Below are 20,940 nucleotides of genomic sequence, written 5' to 3'. Positions count from 1 at the left end.
TGTTGTTGATCTCTAAAGGTGCCCAGGCTAACCTGATCTCCTCAGATTTTGGAAGCTAAGCAGGGTTGGCCCCCGCGGTTGTTGGATGGGAGACGCCCCAGGCGCTAATCTTCAGAGTTTGCGTGAGGCTGGAGGCGGTGACGACGACAAACCACTCTCTCCAAGGTCTCTTCTGGTCTTGAAAAAACCCTACGGCAGCTTTCATTTCTCTCTCAACCAGGGTACCGGTGGTACCCTTGAGGTGCCGCGTGGAGCATGTCCCAGGGGTACCGCGGCAACACTACTGCCCCCCCCCCCCCTCATTTTTTGTGTGGTGTCTCCCACCGGCGCCAGCAAGGACATGGAGCTGGCCCATGGGGCAGGGCCTGCCGCAAGGTCAGCAGCCACCCCCGCCCCCAGTGCTTCCCTTCACCCTGGGAGGGGAAGGTGGGGGGTGTGGCAAACAGGGGCAATAGGAGGGGAAGGTGGAGGGTGGCAGCAGGGGTACCGTGAGATATGAAGAGTGAGGTCAAGGGTACCCTGACCTCGAAAAGGTTGGGAAACGCTGCCCTACAGGGTTGCTGTAAGTCAGCTGTGACTTGATGGCAAAAAAAGTGCGAATTGGACTTGAACCCAGAGACTCTTACCTTTTCATGCAACCTTACTGTGGTTGCGATAATAGGATACTGTTTTCCAGGGGTGGATTCTGCAGCTGGTATGAGATTCCAGGGCTTGACCTCAGCAAACGGGCACAAAGGGTGGCACACGCCCGGTATCCAAACAGAGAGACGGGAGCAAACAAGACTGGGCGGTTGGCAAGCTCCGTTAGGGTTCTGTCAGAGCATTTTGACGTCTCCAGCACACTTGGCTTCCTGTCTTGCTCCTTTGAAAGAGAGTGGTTATTTCTTAGCCATTAAAGGAAATGAATAGCTAGTGACAAATTCAGTAATAGCCAGTTCTCCTCCACGTTTCCCCCTCCCAGCTCCCATTTTCCTATTCAGCCTGTTTCAAACAGAGCCAGTTTACGGATATCAAAGCAGAAGTGAAGGTCTGTAAAGTAAGATGTCGACGTGAGCAGGAAATTCACAGCTGCAAAAAGGGCAACTGAGGCAAGGCTGGGTTGAAGGGTCCGATATCTGCTGTTTGAAATCGGGAGGCGTTTGGAGATGCCTGGCTTCACATCACCCTCAAGGTTCTCACCTTCGACTGGGTTGGTTCCGAAGAGAAGGGGGAGGGAAAGCAGCACAGTGTAGGCCCGTAGTGGCGAGCCTATGGCGCTCCAGCTGTTCATGGACTACAATTCCCATCAGCCCCTGCCAGCATGGTCAATTGGGGGCTGATGGGAATTGCAGTTCATGAACATCTGGAGCGCCATAGGTTTGCCACCCCTGGTATAGGCCAATTTCATCAGATCTTGGAAGCTGAGCAGGGTTGGTAGTTGGATGAAAGACCACCAAGAAAGACCCTGAAGAGGCAGGCAATGGCAAACCACCTCTGCTTCTCAGATCTCAGAACCTAAGCAGGGTCAGTACTTGGAGGGGAGACCACCAAGAAAGGCTCTGCAGAGAAAGGCAATGGCAAACCACCTCTGCTTCTCAGATCTCAGAACCTAAGTAGGGTCAGTACTTGGATGGGAGACCACCAAGAAAGGCTCTGCAGAGAAAGGCACTGGCAAACCACCTCTGCTTTTCAGATCTTGGAAGCTAAGTAGGGTTAGTACTTGGATGGGAGACCACCAAGAAAGACTCTCAAGAGGCAGGCAATGGCATACCACTACTACTTCTCAGATCTCAGAACCTAAGCAGGGTCAGTACTTGGAGGGGAGACCACCAAGAAAGGCTCTGCAGAGAAAGGCACTGGCAAACCACCTCTGTTTCTCGTTTGCCTTCAAAGTTCTTCCTGGGGTCACTATAAATTGGCGGCGACTTGACGGCACTTCACATACTCACAGAAGAGAAGAGGACATTTGCAATGCGAGTGAACTCTCTGAAGAATGTAGATTTTCATAGCTTTCTTGCAAGAAGCGCACCTTTCAGTTTTCTTTCTGACTAACGACTGTGCAACACTGCCCCTATGAAGCAGGTGGAGAGACAGGAACTGAGCAGGGTCCTGCAGGGAACTTGAAGGCCAGGCAGGAATTGGAACCTCAGTTTTCCAAGTCCTAGCTGGGGACTCTGTGCCGTGCGGTCTCTTGCACGGGACGTAGCACAGCTTCCCACAGGAGTGCCCAGGCGCAGGGGCGTTTCCAGGTTTTGAGAGTCCCCGGGCAGAGGGGTCCCAGGACCACCCCCAGCTCTTCTACCCAGCTCTTCCACTCTTCCAGTCTCCCTTGGACACGAACAGAGGGCAAGGTCCCTCGACGACGGCAGACGAGCCTGTGGAATCCTTGACCTGTCGTTTTCCCACTCCCCTCTCTTTGCACGCAGAATTCAAAAATGACTCCAGCAAACCACGGTTTGTCATTACCTCCAAACTGCAACCCGTGACTTGTGCTTTCACCCCCAGCCAGGGTGCCAAACTGCTTCATGAGCCGTACTCTGTTGTCCGGGTGTCATGAAAAACTGTACAGGTGGATGTCTTCCGTTAGCTGGCCATGTATCCCCTGGGGCTCATTTAGAGGGCAGCAAACGTGGGGTTCTTCATGCTGTTTGGGGGGTTCCCTGCATACGCCTGGCAGTTAGCTTTGAGCACCTTCAGTTCAGAGCAATTTTGTGCAGCAGGAGCAGCAGTGGCGTAGTGGCTAAGAGCAGTGGCTAAGAGTAGGTGCACTCTGATCTGGAGGAACTGGGTTTGATTCCCAGCTCTGCCGCTTGAGTCGTGGAGGCTTCTCTGGGGAATTCAGATTAGCCTGTGCACTCCCACACACGCCAGCTGGGTGACCTTGGGCTAGTCACAGCTTCTCGGAGCTCTCTCAGCCCCACCCACCTCACAGGGTGTTTGTTGTGAGGGGGGAAGGGCAAGGAGATTGTCAGCCCCTTTGAGTCTCCTGCAGGAGAGAAAGGGGGGATATAAATCCAAACTCTTCTTCTTCTTCTAATACGAATGGCCGTCTCCTGTGCTCGAGAGTCACATTTTCCTAGGACCACAGTGTTAAAATAAATAAATAAAAATCTGGGAGCTTGAAACTCAGCCTGTTTTCCCCCCACAACCATTTATTATAAGTCCTGAACAGTATCAGTTGGATCGATTGTCTGCTTATTTATTGGCATGGCCTAACATCTTCTGATAGCCAAGCGGGCAGTTCTGTGCCCTTATAACCAAGAGGGAGTTTTGCCTGCTCGGATCTGTGGAATAATGTCTGCTACGTCAGCGATCCCTGCCTGTTCCACTTTTGGGAGGAATGCAGTTTGGAGAGAGGGCAGTTTTCAGTGGCCAGCCACTGATGGACAGAAGGTCAGAAAAACCTCTTTCTCTTCTGCTTTCGTCCTCTGCTGGTGGAGGGGTTTAATTCCCTTCAACTCCCAGCTCTCCTGACCGTAAGGAGACATTGTTCAAAAAGTACGGTTACTCCTTGTACCTTTTGTGGTTCCACCCAAAGAACCAGCCGTTTCCTTCCATCGCCTCCCTCCCTTTGATTTCAGGTACTCCCTGTTCGGGGGGAGGCTGAGATCAGATAACCCGAGATCAGATATTATAACTTAATCCACACAAAATCCGAGGACACATGGCCAATTATTCACATTGGATCACCAACCCTAAATTAAGAAGAGCCTTAACACTGGCCAGATTCAATCTAATGCCTTCTATGCTGCTCTATGGCAGATATCAACAAATTGATAAACAGAGGAGGCTATGCCCATGCAATATGGGTCAGGTGGAGGCACTCGATCATACCCTCTTTCATTGTGTGAGGTTTGCAAAAATCAGAATGTCGCAATCTGCACTTATCCCATTTCTGTATAACAATCTAACCGATGCTCTTAAGATACCTATGCTTTTGAACAACATGTATCCCACAGTGTGCGAGAATGTAGCAAAATTTCTGCTAAAGATAATAGACGTAAGTCCAGATGAATACCAATCAATGTCTATGTATTATGACCACATATAGCCAGCAGTAATTTTTCTAGCTTCTGTCAGTATCCGATGACGTTTAAGTGAGTCAACTTAGCTGAAGGAATGTCCTATAGTTACAGAAGGACCATGTATATATTTTAGTACCAGTGTCTATAACTGTGAGCAATAATGGGCAAATTTTGTATGCTTATTTTGTATGTTTATTTTATGCCAATAAAGGCTTGTTACTATTCACACAAAATCCAAACAACACCATGCGTACGATTGGCAAATGCAAAGCAAAGCAAAGCCTTTATTGGCATACGTAGAACAACAGCAACAAAACGCAACAAACGTAAAAATTTTAAAAGGCAAAAAGGATAACCTCAGATAAATACATATTATTACCGGCTCTGAATTATTTCCATAACAAAGCTTGCAACCTCTTCACAAAAAAACAGAATCAGAATTCTTCAACAAGAGAAATAATCTAATCGAATCTGTTAACTCAGATTGGAAGAGAGGGTGTAGATGGACATATTTAGATCTAATTTTAGCAAATTTAGTGCAATGGAATAGCTGGTGAGCCAATGTATCCTTCCTTCCAAATTGGGGATTTGCAAATGCTCTTCCCGAGGAGCTCTTTGGAGGATGGTTCTGCGGTCCTTGCCGAACAGTTCCAAGTCTATTGCACCCCTGAGGTGGCTTTTGGGAACCTGATCCTGTGAGTTGTCGACCAACCCCTTCTAGCTTGCTTCTCTGCAAGCTACGGGGTCCCTCCTTTCCGCTTCTGCCTCATTGCCAGCAACTCCTTTGCTTTTCGCACAGTTCCTTTCCTTTGGCTTCCTTCTCTGCCGTCTCTGTTCTCCCCAGCAAGGTCTGTTACAGGCCTGGTCTTATGTCAGGAGAGCCTGTTTATCCGGCATGCGTCAGAGGAGGCTCGCAGGGAATGGATTACACAGCTTTGCCTTGTGGCTGACCTCCCACCTGAGCTTGTATGCAGCAGGGGTGAGATGTTTGCCTGCGCTTTGTGTTCCTGTGACAGGGATGGCGTGTGCTTTTTGCACCACGTGGCGGCTAACCGGCATTAGCCTCATGGTTTGACTTGATCTTCCTTGTAGGATGTGCTAAGTGTCTGTCATTGTGGGATTTGAGGAAGAATGCAGCTGAAATTAAGTACCTAGAGCAGGGATGGCGAACCTATGGCACGGGTGGCAGAGGTGGCACTCAGAGCCCTCTCTGTGGGCACGAGCAAACAGAGTCGCCCTCCCATCCCCCACACATCTAGGCTGGCCTGGGCCACTGGGCTTGATTATTAACATTAAACCTAAGACCTAGTTTTGGGGAAGCAGTGCAGGTAACCCTGTTAAGCGCTGTTAAACCCCACTGATTTTCAGGTAAAGAACTAAAGTGTGATCCTTTACCTGGGAGTAAGCTTGGTTGCTGGCAATGGGGCTTGCTTCTGAGTAAACCCTCTTAGGGTCATGATTCACCTGTTGGAAGAGTTGCACGGTTGCTTCAAAGCAAAGCCAGCAACTACCACCAAGCTTACTCCCGAGGAATGCGCGCCTCGGAGCCAACCGTTTTTTCTAAACGAAGACCTCCGTATTCAGGTTCAATGGCCGTGTTGGCACTTTGCAATAAATAAGTGGGTTCTGGGTTGCAGTTTGGGCACTCGGTCTCGAAAAGGTTTGCCGTCACTGACCTAGAGGGTCAAGAAATTAAGGGACCACTAAATATAAAACCACTGAATATCAAAAACACATACGTATTTATTACCAATTAAAATCATCTACACTCGTAAATACGGTAAAGTGATGGGGTGTTCAGCTATGAGACTACAAATTGTAATTATAACACTTTTTTTGTGACTGAGACCAATTGTTGAAAAGTTGTTTATATTGGCACTCCGGTCTTCCACACAAAATAGTCCTCTTAAAAAGTATAATGCCATGTGCCAATCATTCCCCATTCTGCTAGGGCAAAATCTTATAATCCTCAGTTATAGGAAATTCTTTTAGGCTGGAGCAAATGAATTCTGGGTGCCAATATAAACAACTCTGCAACAATTGGTATCAGTCATAAAAAATATTATAATTGCCATTTGTAGTCTGGTAGCTAAACACTGTATTACTGTGTTACTTTTTCCCACTGAAGAAAGCCATTTGGACAAAACACGTGTGTTTTTAAGTGTCAAAAAAGTGTCCCACTGGAACCCATTGTGGATTGTAATTGCAGTACTGGATGTATAAGGCATGCTATTATGGGCCTTTTACAAGTGTAGATGATTTTAGATAATAGGAGACCCGGGTTCGAATTCCCATTCATGCCCAGGAAACTCGCTTCATGACTGTGGGCCGGTCAGGCTTTCCCAGTCTAACCTACCTCACAGGGTCGTGGTGAGGATAAAGTGTAGGAGAGGAGAATGCTATGTGTCTCTTTGAGTCCCTACTGTGGAGAAAGGTGGGATGTACAAATGAATTAAATAAATAAACCAACAAACTGTGCTAGCTGATTTCGTTGCAGGGGACGAGGGCAGAGTGCTGGGGGCAAGTCGAGACCACCTTGGAGAATGGCCACGGGGACCCCACTCATACATGCTCTGTAGCTGCCTCTTCTGTGGGCCACGTCAGACATTGGGCGGGCCCTGTCTATACTAGCAGCCACGTTTCTTCAATCCCTTCAAGAGGCAGTGTGGTATAGCGGTCAAGAGCAGTGGAGTCTAATCTGGAAAAGCAGGTTTGATTCCCCACTCCTCCACATGAGTAGCCGAGTCTTAGTTGATGAACCAGATGTGCTTCCACACTCCTACATTCCAGCTGCGTGACCTTGGGCTAGTCACAGTTCTTTCCAAACAGCTCCACCTACCTCACAAGGTGTCTGTTGTGAGGAGAGGAAGGGAAAGGAGTTCGTAAGCCACCTTGAGACTCCTTACGGGAGAGAAATACGGGGTACGAATCCAAACTCTTCACCTGCCGCTCCCCCAAACCTGGTTCTTGTTGTCTGTCTTCCCTAGACTGCTTGTAATTTCATCAGGACCGGCCTGTGGGTAGCATTTTGAGCCGGCTCAAAGCCCATGACATCTTCCTCCCTCTTTCTTGAGGGCTGGTTGCTGCTGCCCAAGCCGTCATGAAACTGTAGGTGGCATGATGGAGCTGGTGCCCCAGGGCCGGAGCTAGGGGGAACTGCGCCCAGGGCATGCGTGCGTCCTGCACCCCTGCCATGCCCCCGCCATGCCCTGAAACGCCCCCACCACGCCCCCGCACCTGGTGCATTACATCCCCTTAGTGCTACGCCACTGTGGTGCCCACCTGCCCTTCTCCCCTCTCTGTTTTGCAGGAGAAGGCAGGTCAGCCGCAGCTGCCCCCGGAGCCCCTCACAGACCTTGGGCTAGCGAGTCACAACTCTATGGAGCTCTCTCTGCCCCACGCACCCCACAGGGTGTTTGTTGTGTGGGAAGGGGAGACAAAGGGGGGATATAAATCCAGACTCCTCCTCCTACTCCTCCTCCTTCTTCATTGTAAATCATAATCCAATATTTCCTTGTTTTTTTACCCCCACATGTGAGAAAAGGTTGCTTCTGTATGTTCACCTTGCCCACATTTCCCATCATAATCTTTGGTGATTTTAACAATGTTGTTGTTGTTGTTGTTGTTGTTGTTGTTGTTGTTGTTGTTGTTGTTGTTGTTGTTGTTGTTGAATCTTTGGTGATTTTAACAATGTTGTTGTTGTTGTTGTTGTTGTTGTTATTTATTAAATTTAGTATACCGCCCTATCCCCGAAGGGCTCAGGGCTTTTGAATGTAATGTACCAAGGAAGGGATGAAATAGAGCCGTAGCAATCCCGTTGGGTAAACAGGGTTACCTGTGGCACAGAACCGGCTCTTTACTGTGGCTCTTTGCCAGCACCAAGGGTGGAGCAGCCGGGGCCACCTCATAGGTAGCAAACCTACCTTGTAAAAGTGCGATAAGTCCGAACAGGTCTCACCCAACGACGAGAGTTCCTTCCGCAGTCGACACAAAGGAATGCCAGCAAAGTATTGTTGGGCCTGGAAAATCCTCTCTCTCCACCTGCCCAAGGAGAAGGAAGACTGTTTTCTCTAAAAAGCATCTGTGAGCCGAAAAATCCTCTTGGAGTTTTTTGTTTTTTAAAAAAATCACACCAAAAACGCAAAAGAGAAGTAAAATATGGCCATGAATGTATGCACTATTTACCCAGTGGCTGTTTGCTTTGCAGTGGGTTATTTGTTTACACAGGGATTCTCCGCCTGCGAAGTGTCTCTAGCGTATCTGACCCACCATTTTGCCCGCCTTTTCCTTGCTCTTTCCATGCAACCTTAATTTGAGGCGATTGCCTGCACCTTTGTGTGCGCGTGTGTGTGTGCACGCGCGCTGTTTTTGGTTTAGCCCATTACTTCACTAGGCCGTGCCAATTTCATGTCAGTTTTGCCTTTAGCATTAAAATTGGTTTTTTAAAAGCCCTTCTGATAGTTTTAATATTGGGTAATGTAGCAAAGAAGAAGAAGAGGAGGAGGAGGAGGAGGAGGAGGAGGAGGAGGAGGAGTTTGGATTTATATCCCCCCTTTCTCTCCTGCAGGAGACTCAAAGGGGCTTACAATCTCCTTGCCCTTTCCCCCTCACAACAAACACCCTGTGAGGTAGGTGGGGCTGAGAGAGCTCTGAGAAGCTGTGACTAGCCCAAGGTCACCCAGCTGGCGTGTGTGGGAGTGCACAGGCTAATCTGAATTCCCCAGATAAGCCTCCACAGCTCAGGCGGCAGAGCTGGGAATCAAACCCGGTTCCTCCAGATTAGATACACGAGCTCTCAACCTCCTACGCCACTGGTATGGGGGTGGTATGGGGGAGGAGGAGGGGGCAGAAGAGGGCAAAACGTGTGCACAACTGGGAATTCAACCTGAAGGGAATGTGAACTTAATGTGAAGGACACCACACATGCATAAAAGACCTGTGGGCTCTAATCAAAATAGGGTTCAGATTCTCTCCACACTTGGATCAAAGCACAGAGATTCGGGCACAGGCATGTGTGGTCAGGATAAACAAGTTGGGCAAAGGTTTCCTCAGGACCTTGCATATGATTAAAAATACACAAGGAGCATGTTGGGGTCCCCAAACCTTTTTGGGCCTGTGGACACCTTTGGAATTCTGGTACAGTGTGGTGGGTGCAGCTGCCACAAAATGGCCGCCACAGGAGGCGGAGCCAGCTGCGAAAAGGCAACTACACCTTACCTTCAATCTCACAAGTGAAGATCCTTGTAGTGTGGGGGCAGCTGCTGCCAAAGCAATGTTTTTTGTGTTCGCTCGCTCGCTCGCTCGTTCGTTCGTTCGTTCGTTCGTTCATTTATTTATTTATTTATTTATTGGTTTTGTATACCGCCCTACCCCCAGAGGGCTCTGGGCGGTGCACAACATAATTTCCTCATACAACAGCCAATCAGAAGGCCAGCTGAGCAAAAGCCCCGCCTGGTTTTCCTAAACTGTTTGTTCTCCACAGGTATGACTCACGCGGCCATCTGGGCGGCTTGTATCTCCTACCTGAGTGCTGCAGTGCCTCCAGAGCTGAGAACTTCCGCTCAGGGCATTCTCCAGGGACTTCACCTGGGCTTGGGCCGAGGGTGCGGCGCAATGGTTGGCGGTGTCCTGGTCAACTACTTTGGTAAGAGAAATGGGGGGCTGTATGGGGGGGGGTCCTTTTGTCCATTGTGAGCATTTCTTTGTTTGCCATCAGAGGTGTCAGTCACAGACCGATGATCCGGGCACAGAATTTCTCTCGGAATTTCTCCAAGGGGAATAGCATACCGGTACATTTCCTTTAAGAACGCCAAAACCTTGGAAGTGCTCTTCAAATGTGACTGCGATGGCGGCTCTCAGGACAAGCTGCCCCGGATGTCCCCATTGCATCTACGCCCCCGGGTCCTGGTGGTTTTCTTTAAGTAAATCCATCCCCTGTCTTCCAGAGGCTGCTGATGGAAATCACCAGATCTGTTTGGGGAGCCCTTTCATCTCCCCATTTCACTATGTGGGTATCGTGCCTCTGGACTGTCCAGTAACAAGACCCTGACCCACAGTCAGTCCAGTCAGTCCAGTCAGTCCAGTCTGTCTGTCTGTCTGTCTGTCTGTCTGTCTGTCTGTCTGTCGCATTATTACTTGTATTATTACTGTATTGTATTATTACTGTCACTCTGTAGCATTATTACTTGTATTATTATTGTATTACTTGTATTATTACTAGCGTGTAGCATTATTACGGTCACCATCATGTGGTCTGGCTCTTGGTCCTAACATGATTCTTCGCTTATTATGTGCCAGCATACAAAATTTAGCTCCCTGCTGAGATATAAAAGAAACTCGGTCTTCCAGTAAAATTCTCATAAGGACTGAATTGGAATTAGCTATAGTTAAATTTCTGTACTGGATGAACAATGGATAAATTAGAGCCTCCCTTTCCCCTTTATCGAGCTCACAATGCAATAGGATATGTAATACAGAGTCCACTTCCCCTGAGTTGCAAACACTATGGCTCATTCCGCACATGCAGAATAATGCACTTTCAAACTGCTTTCAGTGCTCTTTGAAGCTGTGCGGAATAGCAAAATCTACTTGCAAACAGTTCTGAAAGTGGTTTGAAAATGCATTATTATGTGTGTGTGGAAGGGGCCATAGTCTCCTATGCTGTGGGATTTTTTGAAATCTGCCCATTAGATTGACTGATGGGAAAGTGTCAAAACGGGCCCTAGAAAAGGCCCAGCATGCCCCACGTCACATGACACCACCCCTGACGACCTGTTCCCAAGGGGGGGAATGACCCCTCGCCAGTCCCGTGGTCCAGAGGCAAGATCCAGAGGCAGGGCAGCCTTCCCCAGTGGTCAGAACAACCTACATTCCAAACGACTGGCGGAACAACAGCAGCAGGTGCCTGATGAGCTGATAGGGCAGCATTCGGGAAGCCAAAGCACAAAGAGTGAGAAAATGCACCCAACCGTAGTAACAAGGGCGGGGGGGGGGGGGGCGATGAGGAGAGAAAGAATCCCACATCCCAGGCGGGAGAGACGTGGCAGGATCAAACCAGACATAGGCTGATCGTGACAGTGGGCCAACTTTCCTGTTTTGCCAAGATTCATGCAGCCGCTTGATTGTTCTGTATTGTTTTAATCCGCCCCTCCTCCTCTTTTGAGCAGGATAAAGGCTGGGTGCTAAATGGTCTTCTCCCCGCAGGGGCGGCGTCAACATTCAGAGGGATCGGGATGGCCTTCCTCGTGATCCTCTTGCTTTTTGCTTTGATCCAGTGGCTGGCAGTTCCTGACGAACTTGAAGGTGAGCAGCCGCAGTTACCCGTGGACTCTTTGCAGAGCTCCTTTGTGAATCTGCTCCGAAACTCCCGTTGATGTCGAACGCTAATGTATTTATTTACTTGTCTGTTTGTTTGCTTTCAAATTGATTATTATTTTAAAGTTTGAAGATTGGTGTCGCGACCTTTCCCTAGATTGTGGGGTGCAGTCTTGCAATCGCTTGTGAGTTCTTTTCCCATCCATAAGCATAAGCATAAGCATTTTATTGTCATTGTGCACGCACAACGAAATTTACAGCAGCATTCCTCGATGCACACAATTTCAGGCTCATACCCCATCCTCCCTTTCCCCTTCCTCCACCCATCCCTACACAGCCCCAAACACATCAACACGAAGCTGCGGAGTTTAGCACAGCCACAGCTCTAGAGTAGAAGCTGTCTCTAAGCCTCTTTGTCCTAGTTTTGATAGACCTGTATCGTCTGCCGGATGGTAACAGTTCAAAAAGAGAGTGTGCTGGATGAGACGGGTCTCTCAGAATATTTTGGGCTTTCTTTAGGCTTCGGGAATTACAGAGTTCCTCCAAGGAGGGGAGAGGGCAGCCGATAATCCTCTGTGCAGTAGTGATCACCCTTTGGAGCGCCTTCCTATCTGCCACTGTGCAACTGGAGAACCATACTGCAACCTGCTAAGTTTCATAAGGTGTTTTTTATTTCAAGCGAAAATAACAAAATCTTAGCACAGTTCCCTTAGCAGAAAGTTCCTTTTAGAGGTTCGTTGTCCTCCCTCACCAGGAGCTTCTGGTAGAGAGATCCTTTCCGGACAAACCCCTGAGATGGAATCTAAAATCCTTGGTTTTCCCCCTCTCAGGAAAACTCTGCTCAGGCCATGAGGTAACTTAGGCCTTTGAAATTGCGCCCTGACACCTTCGCATAGGATCAAAGACCCAAGATGCTTTTCACAGTCATAGGTGATTTTCCCTTTGCTGTAGCGATAGCATCATTCCATGACAGGGGTGTTGCGGGGTTTCTGGGCTGTATGGCCGTGTTCTGGTAGCATTTTCTCCTGACGTTTCCCCTGCATCTGTGTCTGGCATCTTCAGAGGATCTGATGGGAGTAAAACAAGTGGAGTGTATACACCTGTCGGATGTCCAGGGTGAGGGGGAAGAAGAAGAAGAGGAAGAAGAGGAAGAGGAGGAGGAGGAGTTTGGATTTATATCCCCCCTTTCTCTCCTGCAGGAGACTCAAAGGGGCTTACAATCTCCTTGCCCTTCCCCCCTCACAACAAACACCCTGTGAGGTAGTTGGGGCTGGGAGAGCTCCAAGAAGCTGTGACTAGCCCAAGGTCCCCCAGCTGGCATGTGTGGGAGTGTACAGGCTAATCTTAATTCCCCAGATAAGCCTCCACAGCTCAGGCGGCAGAGCTGGGAATCAAACCCGGTTCCTCCAGATCAGATACACGAGCTCTTAATCTCCTATTTGCCTGTTAAAAAGTGTAAAGGGTGCGATTAGCAAGCTTGATTTGCATGTGTTGGGTGGGGTCCACCCATTTAGCATGTGAGTAACCATGAAGATTAGTGAGGGCATCTGCATTGTGGAAGCCTGGCCTTTGGTTACCTTGATTGCTTACTGCCTAGAGTGGTGGGTGGTGTTTGCTAGCCCTTTGATTGCTTACTGCCTGGAGACATCCTTTGTCTGGGGGGTGTTCATTAATCACTGTCTTGATTCTAGTGTTTTTCAGCACTGGTAGCCAAATTTTGTTCACTTTCATGGTTTCTTCCTTTCTGTTGAAATTGTCCATATGCTTGTGGATTTCAACGGCTTCTCTGTGTAGTCCGACATAGTGGTTGTCAGAGTAGTCCAGAATTCCTGTGTTTTCAAATAATATTCTGTGCCCAGCCTGGTTTATCACGTGTTCTGCTGTTGCTGATTTTGAGGATTGTGTTTCAAAGATTGAAGATTGTATCTTAAACACGTGTGTTAGCAGCCCTCAGTCCAGCCCTGGCTCTGCACGGTCAGAATGAACTCTGCCATTGCTTGGCTTACACGGGCAGTTGCTGCCTCTCCGCTGCCTCTCCAGTAATCTGCTAGCAACAGCCAATAAGCAACTTACTTAGTCACAGCTGTTCAGAGCTCTCTCAGCCCCACCCACCTCACAGGGTGTTTGTTGTGAGGGGGGAAGGTCAAGGACATTGTGATCCCCTTTGAGTCTCCTACAGGAGAGAAAGGGGGGATATAAATCCAAACTCTTCCTCCTCCTCCTCCTCCTCTTCTTCTTCTTCTTCTTCTTCTTCTTCTTCTTCTTCCTTCTTTTATTTATTTATTAATTAATTTATTATTTATATTTATATACCACCCTCCCCGAAGGCTCAGGGCGGTGTCCATCAACACTAAAACAATTTAAAACATCAAATACATAATTTACAATAAAATAATATATAAAATACTAAAACTACAGATGGCTTCAGCCCCTCCTTCCCCCTTTATGTACCCACGGGAGGCCAGATGTTCTTATGGCGGGGTTGACATCATCCCGGCTGGCCAAATGCGGTCCCTCAGATAAGCAGGGCCAAGGCTGCGAATGGCTTTGAAGGTCAATACCAAAACTTTAAACATGACCCGGTACTCGATTGGCTTCTTCTTCTTTCTTCTTCTTCTTCTCCTTCAATATCCCATAGGAAGGATTCTAATGAGCAATTTACTTCATTTCTTTTCCTTAGGGTGATGGCTGACCTCTTAATTGTTTTTTTTCCCTCCCAGAAAAGGCCATGCTGGCCGAAAGGATCCCAGTGCCTTCTAGCCCGGTGCCCATCGCTACAATCAATCTCGTCCAGCAACAGACGGAAGACATCCTGCCTCGGCCAGAGCCCAGGCTCCCGCCCAAGAAGACCAAATACCAAGAAGAGCAGGAGGACGTGAACAAACCCGCCTGGGGCATCAGTTCTTCTCCGTGGGTGACTCTCACGTACGCCATCTACCAAATCAAGGAGATGGTGCAGCTCTCCAAGAGCAGCCAGGCCCTCGAGAACCAACCTCTGCAGGTAACCCAGCCCTTACTGCAGAAAAGCTATTTCTAAGAGCGGGTCACTCTTCAGAAGCGAGAGCTGCAGGGTCTGTTCCTGGAAGCCTTAAGGTGGTGAAACACGAACTCGGCTCCCAGCAAATAGGGATCTCCCAGCTCCCTCTTTGAAAAACCTCAGGAGCTGAAAGTAGTTAGGGTCGCTTGAGCATCTATGTTACAGCGGTGCAGAGTTCTGTTGGGGCGCCCTCCCGGCACAGTTGGCTCGAGCGAACCAACAAAACACGCGCGTCGCAAAATGCGCACTGCGGCAAGCCGCATCGCCGCCAGATGTGGTGGCGGGCTGAACTGTCGGAGCTTTTTAAAGTAGGTAGGGAAACTTAGAGACAATCAGCTTCTCCGCAGCTATATACGAAACAGCCCTGATTATATTCGGAGGCAACGCATCAACAGCTGCCGGCCGCAAACCACAGAATGCCTCTCTCCTGCCGGCCACTGTTAGCGGCAGATGGCCAGATTGAAAGGACCCAAATTGATGTATTTTCTTATGGTCCAAAGTCATGTATTTTCTTATGTAGCCTATAAATATCTATCTTCTTCTAGGCGGGGAGGGATAGGAGCGACCTTGGTTTGCTCTTCTGATAGTACCTCACATACGTGTTGCTGATGGTTGATTACAAATCAGTGGGCTTAAAAAACCAAAAAAAAACCCCACAAATCCGACATCTCGTGTGTCGGTTCCAGTGAACTGGCATTTGCTTTTGGGGCACCAGAGGGACAGCCGTGCCCCCACTGTTTCAATATTTGTATTCCAGGGCAAAATACTCGAGTGACAAATGTATTCTTCAAAAGTGAACGTTATTGTGGCCTATTTATATATGCACCGATCGCCGAATGTACGCCTGCTTTAACGTTAAGAGAGAGATCCGAGACCTGTTTTGCAAAACTGAATGTTTGGAGAAGCTGAACAATGGAGTAGCCAGTGTATACAATATAGACTTAGGACATTTCATGAATTGAGCTATTCCAGGGGTAGGGAACCTGCGGCTCTCCAGATGTTCAGGAACTACAATTCCCATCAGCCTCTGTCAGCATGGCCAATTGGCCATGCTGGTAGGGGCTGATGGGAATTGTAGTTCCTGAACATCTGGAGAGCCGCAGGTTCCCTACCCCTGATTATCCCTGGTTTATGTATAAGGTTCCCAGTTGCCTACTTATGTCAGGTGACCTCCAGGCAGTTGTGGTAGGCAGAAACTACGGTCAAGGGAGAAAAATCGTAGGGAGAATTTTAAAAAATCCCTTGACTGCCAGCCTTCGGGAAGTTCTAACCATAGAGTTCCTGGTGCTCCCTGGAAGTGACAAGAGTAGCTCTAGGAATCACCAGAAACTATATAATATAATCCTGTAAGTAGACAAGACCTTGTTTTTCTGTTTTACTATATGAGCAGGCAGCTAGGATTATATTGCCAGTTGTGGCAGATTTGTATGCTACCTATGTGAGAAGCATCCTTAAAACCTGCACAGAGAACATTTCCGAAGCCCCCAACAAAGGATTCAGTCTTGTTTTCTGGAGTTCATCCTTATTTGTTTGTTTGTTTGTTTGTTTGATTTGTGGCCTGCCTTTCCCTGTCAATGGGCTCAGGGCTGCTGACAACATTATTCATATAACAACGACATCAACCATCCCATTCAATATGTCCCTGTACGTCTGGGTAATAACCAGTGGTGGGATCCAAAAATTTTAGTAACAGGTTCCCATGGTGGTGGGATTCAAACTGTGGTGTAGCGCCAATGGGGCTGGGCTGAGCACACAGCGAGTGCATGGCGAATTTCAGGAGTGGGGACATTCCTGGCGGGGCTGTGGCAGGGACGCCGCAGCTGTGCCGGATCGCCAGGCGTGGAAAGCGAATGCCCCATGGCTTAGGCTGCCATGCACGCCCGGTGCCCCTCCTGCTAGAGCTGCTTCAAGTTCTGCTTGGCTGCTACTGCTGAGAGGAGGAGGGGCGTAATTCAAGGCAAAAAATCATCGCGGCAAAATCACCCATTAGTCACCCCCCACCGGCACACACCAATAATTAGTAACCTCCTCTTGGGAACCTGTGAGAACCTGCTGGATCCCGCCTCTGGTAATAACTAATAGGTAAGAATCAATTGGGGAGGAGAGGACAAAATAACAGACATAATCAATACTGCAATAAAAAAGTAAAGGGGAAGAGGAAGGCAAAGGGAGGCCAGTCCAGTTTGAAAACCTGTTGCTGCCCTCAATTGTAGGCCAGGTGGATCAGCTCTGTTTTGTAGGGCCCGGGTCTCACTTGAAAGAATGTTCCGTTCGGCCACAGCCAAGAAGACTCTAGAACAGTGGTGGCGAACCTTTGGCACTCCAGATGTTATGGACTACAATTCCCATCAGCCCTTGCCAGCATGGCCAATTGGCCATGCTGGCAGGGGCTGATGGGAATTGTAGTCCATAACATCTGGAGTGCCAAAGGTTCGCCACCACGGCTCTAGAACTTCCTACTGCTGTGCATCAATACTGGAGCCAAAACCTTGCTCAGACCAAAAATATTATTGCACGTGAGTTTGCTTAGAAAAAGAAAGTATTAGCATGCGAAAATTAAAAGTTTTGAGGGGACTGGCCTTTAAAGGAACAATCGATCAGGCTTCATCAGTAGCGTCAGTCTGTTTTAATTAGCAAGTCCGTATTTTTTAAATGAATAGATTTGGAAAAAAATGACTGACTTCCTTTGGTTTTAGACAGTTGTCCCTTTTACTTCGTGACTTTCCCCATCGCAGCTGTGATATATTACAACACAACACAAGCCTTTATTGGCATATAAAAAGGGACCGAAATTTTTAAAACAAACATGGGTTAGAAATGCAGTCAAACCTTCACTGGAATTCCCAGTATAAAAAATTTGCAACAGTGGTTTCACAAAAAGAGCACATCAGAGAATACTCAGGAGATTGGGTATCTGATAACACTCCTGCCGCTGAGAACATGGCAAGAAAATGGAATTCGTAATATATTGATATGATTAAGCGAAAGTGGCCACGCGAAATTGAAGCAAGAAACTGGGGCAGTAAGTTGCGGAGAGCGCGAGATGGCCTTAAGAAAAAAGTTTAGAAACTTAAAACGCATACAAAAAATCTGTATTGTGGCGCTGTGCAAAATATCCAGCATGTTACATATTTTATTTTGGTACCATAAATAGACATAATTTCTTTTTTAAAGTTAAAAGCAAAAAAGCAAAAAAAAAAATCAGATTTCTCTGGTATGAAGAGAGGGCCAAAAATATTTTATCGTGGATTTCTAGATCGTGGAAGGGATATGGAAGGGTTAACTGTACTATACACACACACACACACCACACACACACACTTTTTAATTGTGCCCATTTATTTGGGGGCCTCTTGGTAATCCAAAGGTTAACCGGTCAGACTTGACAGTGTCGCAAGAGCTGCTTTTAAATGATTTCATCGCCAAGCTCCCCAGTCATTTGTTGGTGGTGTTTCGGTAACTTCTGCAACGATTAGAAAAGAATTACGCATGGTTTTGACAAAATGATTGAACCCCCCAGCTGTGCTGATGCCCAGAAAAGGGGTTTGGTGGAGCTGGTTTTTGAGAGACCCGTTTGGCACATATCTAAAAATGCAACGGGGAGCAAAGAATTCCCCAAGCCTGAGATTCCATTTTGTTTAATTTCACTGGTAGATACGGAAAGGAAGCCATGCCCCGTGAAAAGGGACCTGTATTTAAGAGCCAGATCAGATGCATTGACTGTGCTTTAAATTTTCCCAGCCTTTTTGGGTTTCCTGGCATCTTTGGACTTTGTGCCATGATGGTGGGCACCACCCCAAAATGGCTTCTACAGGAGGCAGACCAACCACTGAATATTGGAGAGCGAGCTTATGTGAATCTCTTAATAGTAACTCTGCGATATTTCAGGCAGAAGCTGTTTAATAGGATGCTTTTAAATCTGCATAACCCTTCAGGAGCCCCTCCTAGCCCCTCCCACCCTCCAAAAGTTTTTAGTGGGCACAGAGGAAGTTACGGTGAGTGTTACAGTGCCCATGGGCACCACATTGGCGATCCCTGCTTTAAAGCATTGGTTGTGAATATGTTGCATTCAGCTCCAGCAGCAGTAACTGCTCCGCTCCCATCGGCATCTTCATGGAATTATTATTATTATTATTATTATTTTATTATTATTATTTATTTAATTTGTATACCGCCCGATCGAAGAAGGGATATCGAGGAGCTGAGATGAGAGACTAATTTGTCCTTGAGTGGCGGTATAAGCGCAGAAAACCAGAGAACGTTGGTCAGCTTGCAGGCATGAGACCCGGTTTGGCAGAAGGATTCCGGCACACTGTCTGGCTTCGGTGTGTGGACCACAGCTTTCGGGAATCTCTGGGTGGGAACTGGTGGGAGTTGGCTCCACACAGAATTTATGAAAGTGGCGATATAGCCAATAAGTCAGGGAGGAGCTGAACTTCAGAGAGAAACACACCAAAGCTAAGTAAGTAGACACCCCTTCCCCCCCAAACCAAAGGACTATAGCAGGGGTGGCCAACAGCAGTGGCGTAGGAGGTTAAGAGCTCGTGTATCTAATCTGGGGGAACCGGGTTTGATTCCCAGCTCTGCCGCCTGAGGTGTGGAGGCTTAACTGGGGAGTTCAGATTAGCCTGTGCACTCCCACACACGCCAGCTGGGTGACCTTGGGCTAGTCACAGCTTCTCGGGGCTCTCTCAGCCCCACCTACCTCACAGGGTGTTTGTTGTGAGGGGGGAAGGGCAAGGAGATTGTCAGCCCCTTTGAGTCTTCTGCAGGAGAGAAAGGGGGGATATAAATCCAAACTCCTCCTCCTCCTCCTTCTCCTCCTCCTCCTCCTCTTCTTCTTCTTCTTCTTCTTCTTCTTCTTCTTCTTCTTCTTCTTCTTCTTCTTCTGTGGGCCTATTTCATAGAAATTAACATTTGTTCATGTCAGATGATAATGCAGTAATTAAGGCTCTGACCTTCATGGGAACCTTCTACTTGCAACTTCTGGTGGGAATGGCTTTTAAAACCATGGAGTTAGCTGGTTCCAAGATGTCTTCTTTCCCCCACCCGCTTCCAATCATTCATTCATTCATTCATTCATTCATTCATTCATTCCAAATCCAAATCCAAATCCAAATCCAAATCCAAAACCTTTATTAGGCATAAAACCGGAGTGTGTCATGAGTTCCAAATACAATAAAAAGATCATTATTGCACAACTTGCAGTACACAGAGTAAAAATGTAGCAACAGCTTCAGAGATATCAGCATTAGAGTTATTGAGAAGCTGTGTGAGCCATTTTAAATAACCTATACTCAGAAAAGAACGCATAAACTCACATTGGTGGCAGTACAGTTCTCAAATCAGTTCTGATGTTGTATTTTGAACAGTGAAGCAGAATATGAGAAAGTGAATCAGTTGTATTAGGACAGAAACGACAGCAACGCGCATTTTGTGGGATATTAGAGAAGCGACCTTGAAGATGTACTGATGGATTCATTCATTCATTCATTCATTCATTCATTCATTCATTCATTCATTCATTCATTCCATTCCATTCCATTCCATTCCATTCCATTCCATTCCATTTATTTCATTTTTAGACCACCCTTCCCTGGAGGGCTCAGGGGGGTGTACATCGTATCAAATATAAATAATAACAGTACAACAATCTGATAGCAATTTAAAATTTTACAGAATTTAGATAGCAATTTAAAATCCGCAGATGGCGACTTATCCCATGGTTATTGCTGGCTGCTTAGCCTGCCTACCGAAATATTCATAGTTATGCTCCCTCTGGGGGTAGGTCGGTTTATCAAATCGAATAGATAGATAGATAGATAGATAGATAGATAGATAGATAGATAGATAGATAGATAGATAGATAGATAGATAGATAGATAGATAGATAGATAGATAGATAGATAGATAGATAGATAGATAGATAGATAGATAGATAGATAGATAGATAGATAGATAGATAGATAGATAGATAGATAGATAGATAGATAGATAGATAACGCTGAGACTCACTGGGGTATGTGACAGGTTACAGGGGAGAAAACGTGTCAAGGAACTAAGCGCAGCTGCACTTGACACAGAAACGGGAACTCGAAACCCGTCAACAAACCATTGGAATATTTTGTTTCTCTCGCATGTTTAAAGAAATCCGTAGTTTTTAACCTTGAAATACAATGAGTTTTTTCCCTACATGCTGCTTGCGGAAGAGCAGTTAGGAAGAGATGAGGGAGGTAAGTCAGGCGGCCTTGTTTTTGAACTCTCGGCGGCTTTACTTCTTGCTTTCATGTCTGTGTGGCTGTCTGATTCGTGCGCTGTTTATAAGGAAACCTGCCTGGCTTACCTGGAATGGCACAATACCTGTGTTCCCTGGGGAGAACCTCCTTCGCCCCGGCAAATGTTCACTTCATGTGTGTTTTCCTATTTTTCTCTCTTTCTTAGCAAGCCAACAATAGCCCTAGCTGTGTGCCAAGCACGCCTTCAAACCAGTCTCCGAATCTGAGAAGCGGTGATGCCTCTGGAGACGCTCCGGCTCCCCCCGGCCCCCAATCCAGCCCCGACAACCCCATACCGGACCCAGTTCCT

At 47.4% G+C, this 20,940-nt stretch overlaps 1 protein-coding gene across 1 annotated transcript in view; it reads left to right on the top strand.

Moving 5' to 3' along the window:
- LOC125427012 (major facilitator superfamily domain-containing protein 6-like) overlaps window positions 1-20,940 on the top strand; it is a 48,218-nt gene extending 27,278 nt beyond the window's left edge. The window contains exons 3-7 of the mRNA XM_048485965.1: window positions 9,487-9,648; window positions 11,208-11,306; window positions 14,039-14,319; window positions 20,570-20,588; window positions 20,797-20,940. Of these exons, the coding sequence (XP_048341922.1) occupies window positions 9,487-9,648; window positions 11,208-11,306; window positions 14,039-14,319; window positions 20,570-20,588; window positions 20,797-20,810 (575 nt within the window). The 3' untranslated portion in view covers window positions 20,811-20,940. The remainder of the gene's footprint in view (window positions 1-9,486; window positions 9,649-11,207; window positions 11,307-14,038; window positions 14,320-20,569; window positions 20,589-20,796) is intronic.

Source organism: Sphaerodactylus townsendi, linkage group LG02, assembly GCF_021028975.2.
Source record: "Sphaerodactylus townsendi isolate TG3544 linkage group LG02, MPM_Stown_v2.3, whole genome shotgun sequence".
Lineage (NCBI taxonomy): Eukaryota > Metazoa > Chordata > Lepidosauria > Squamata > Sphaerodactylidae > Sphaerodactylus > Sphaerodactylus townsendi.
This window is presented reverse-complemented; position numbering and strand designations above follow the sequence as displayed.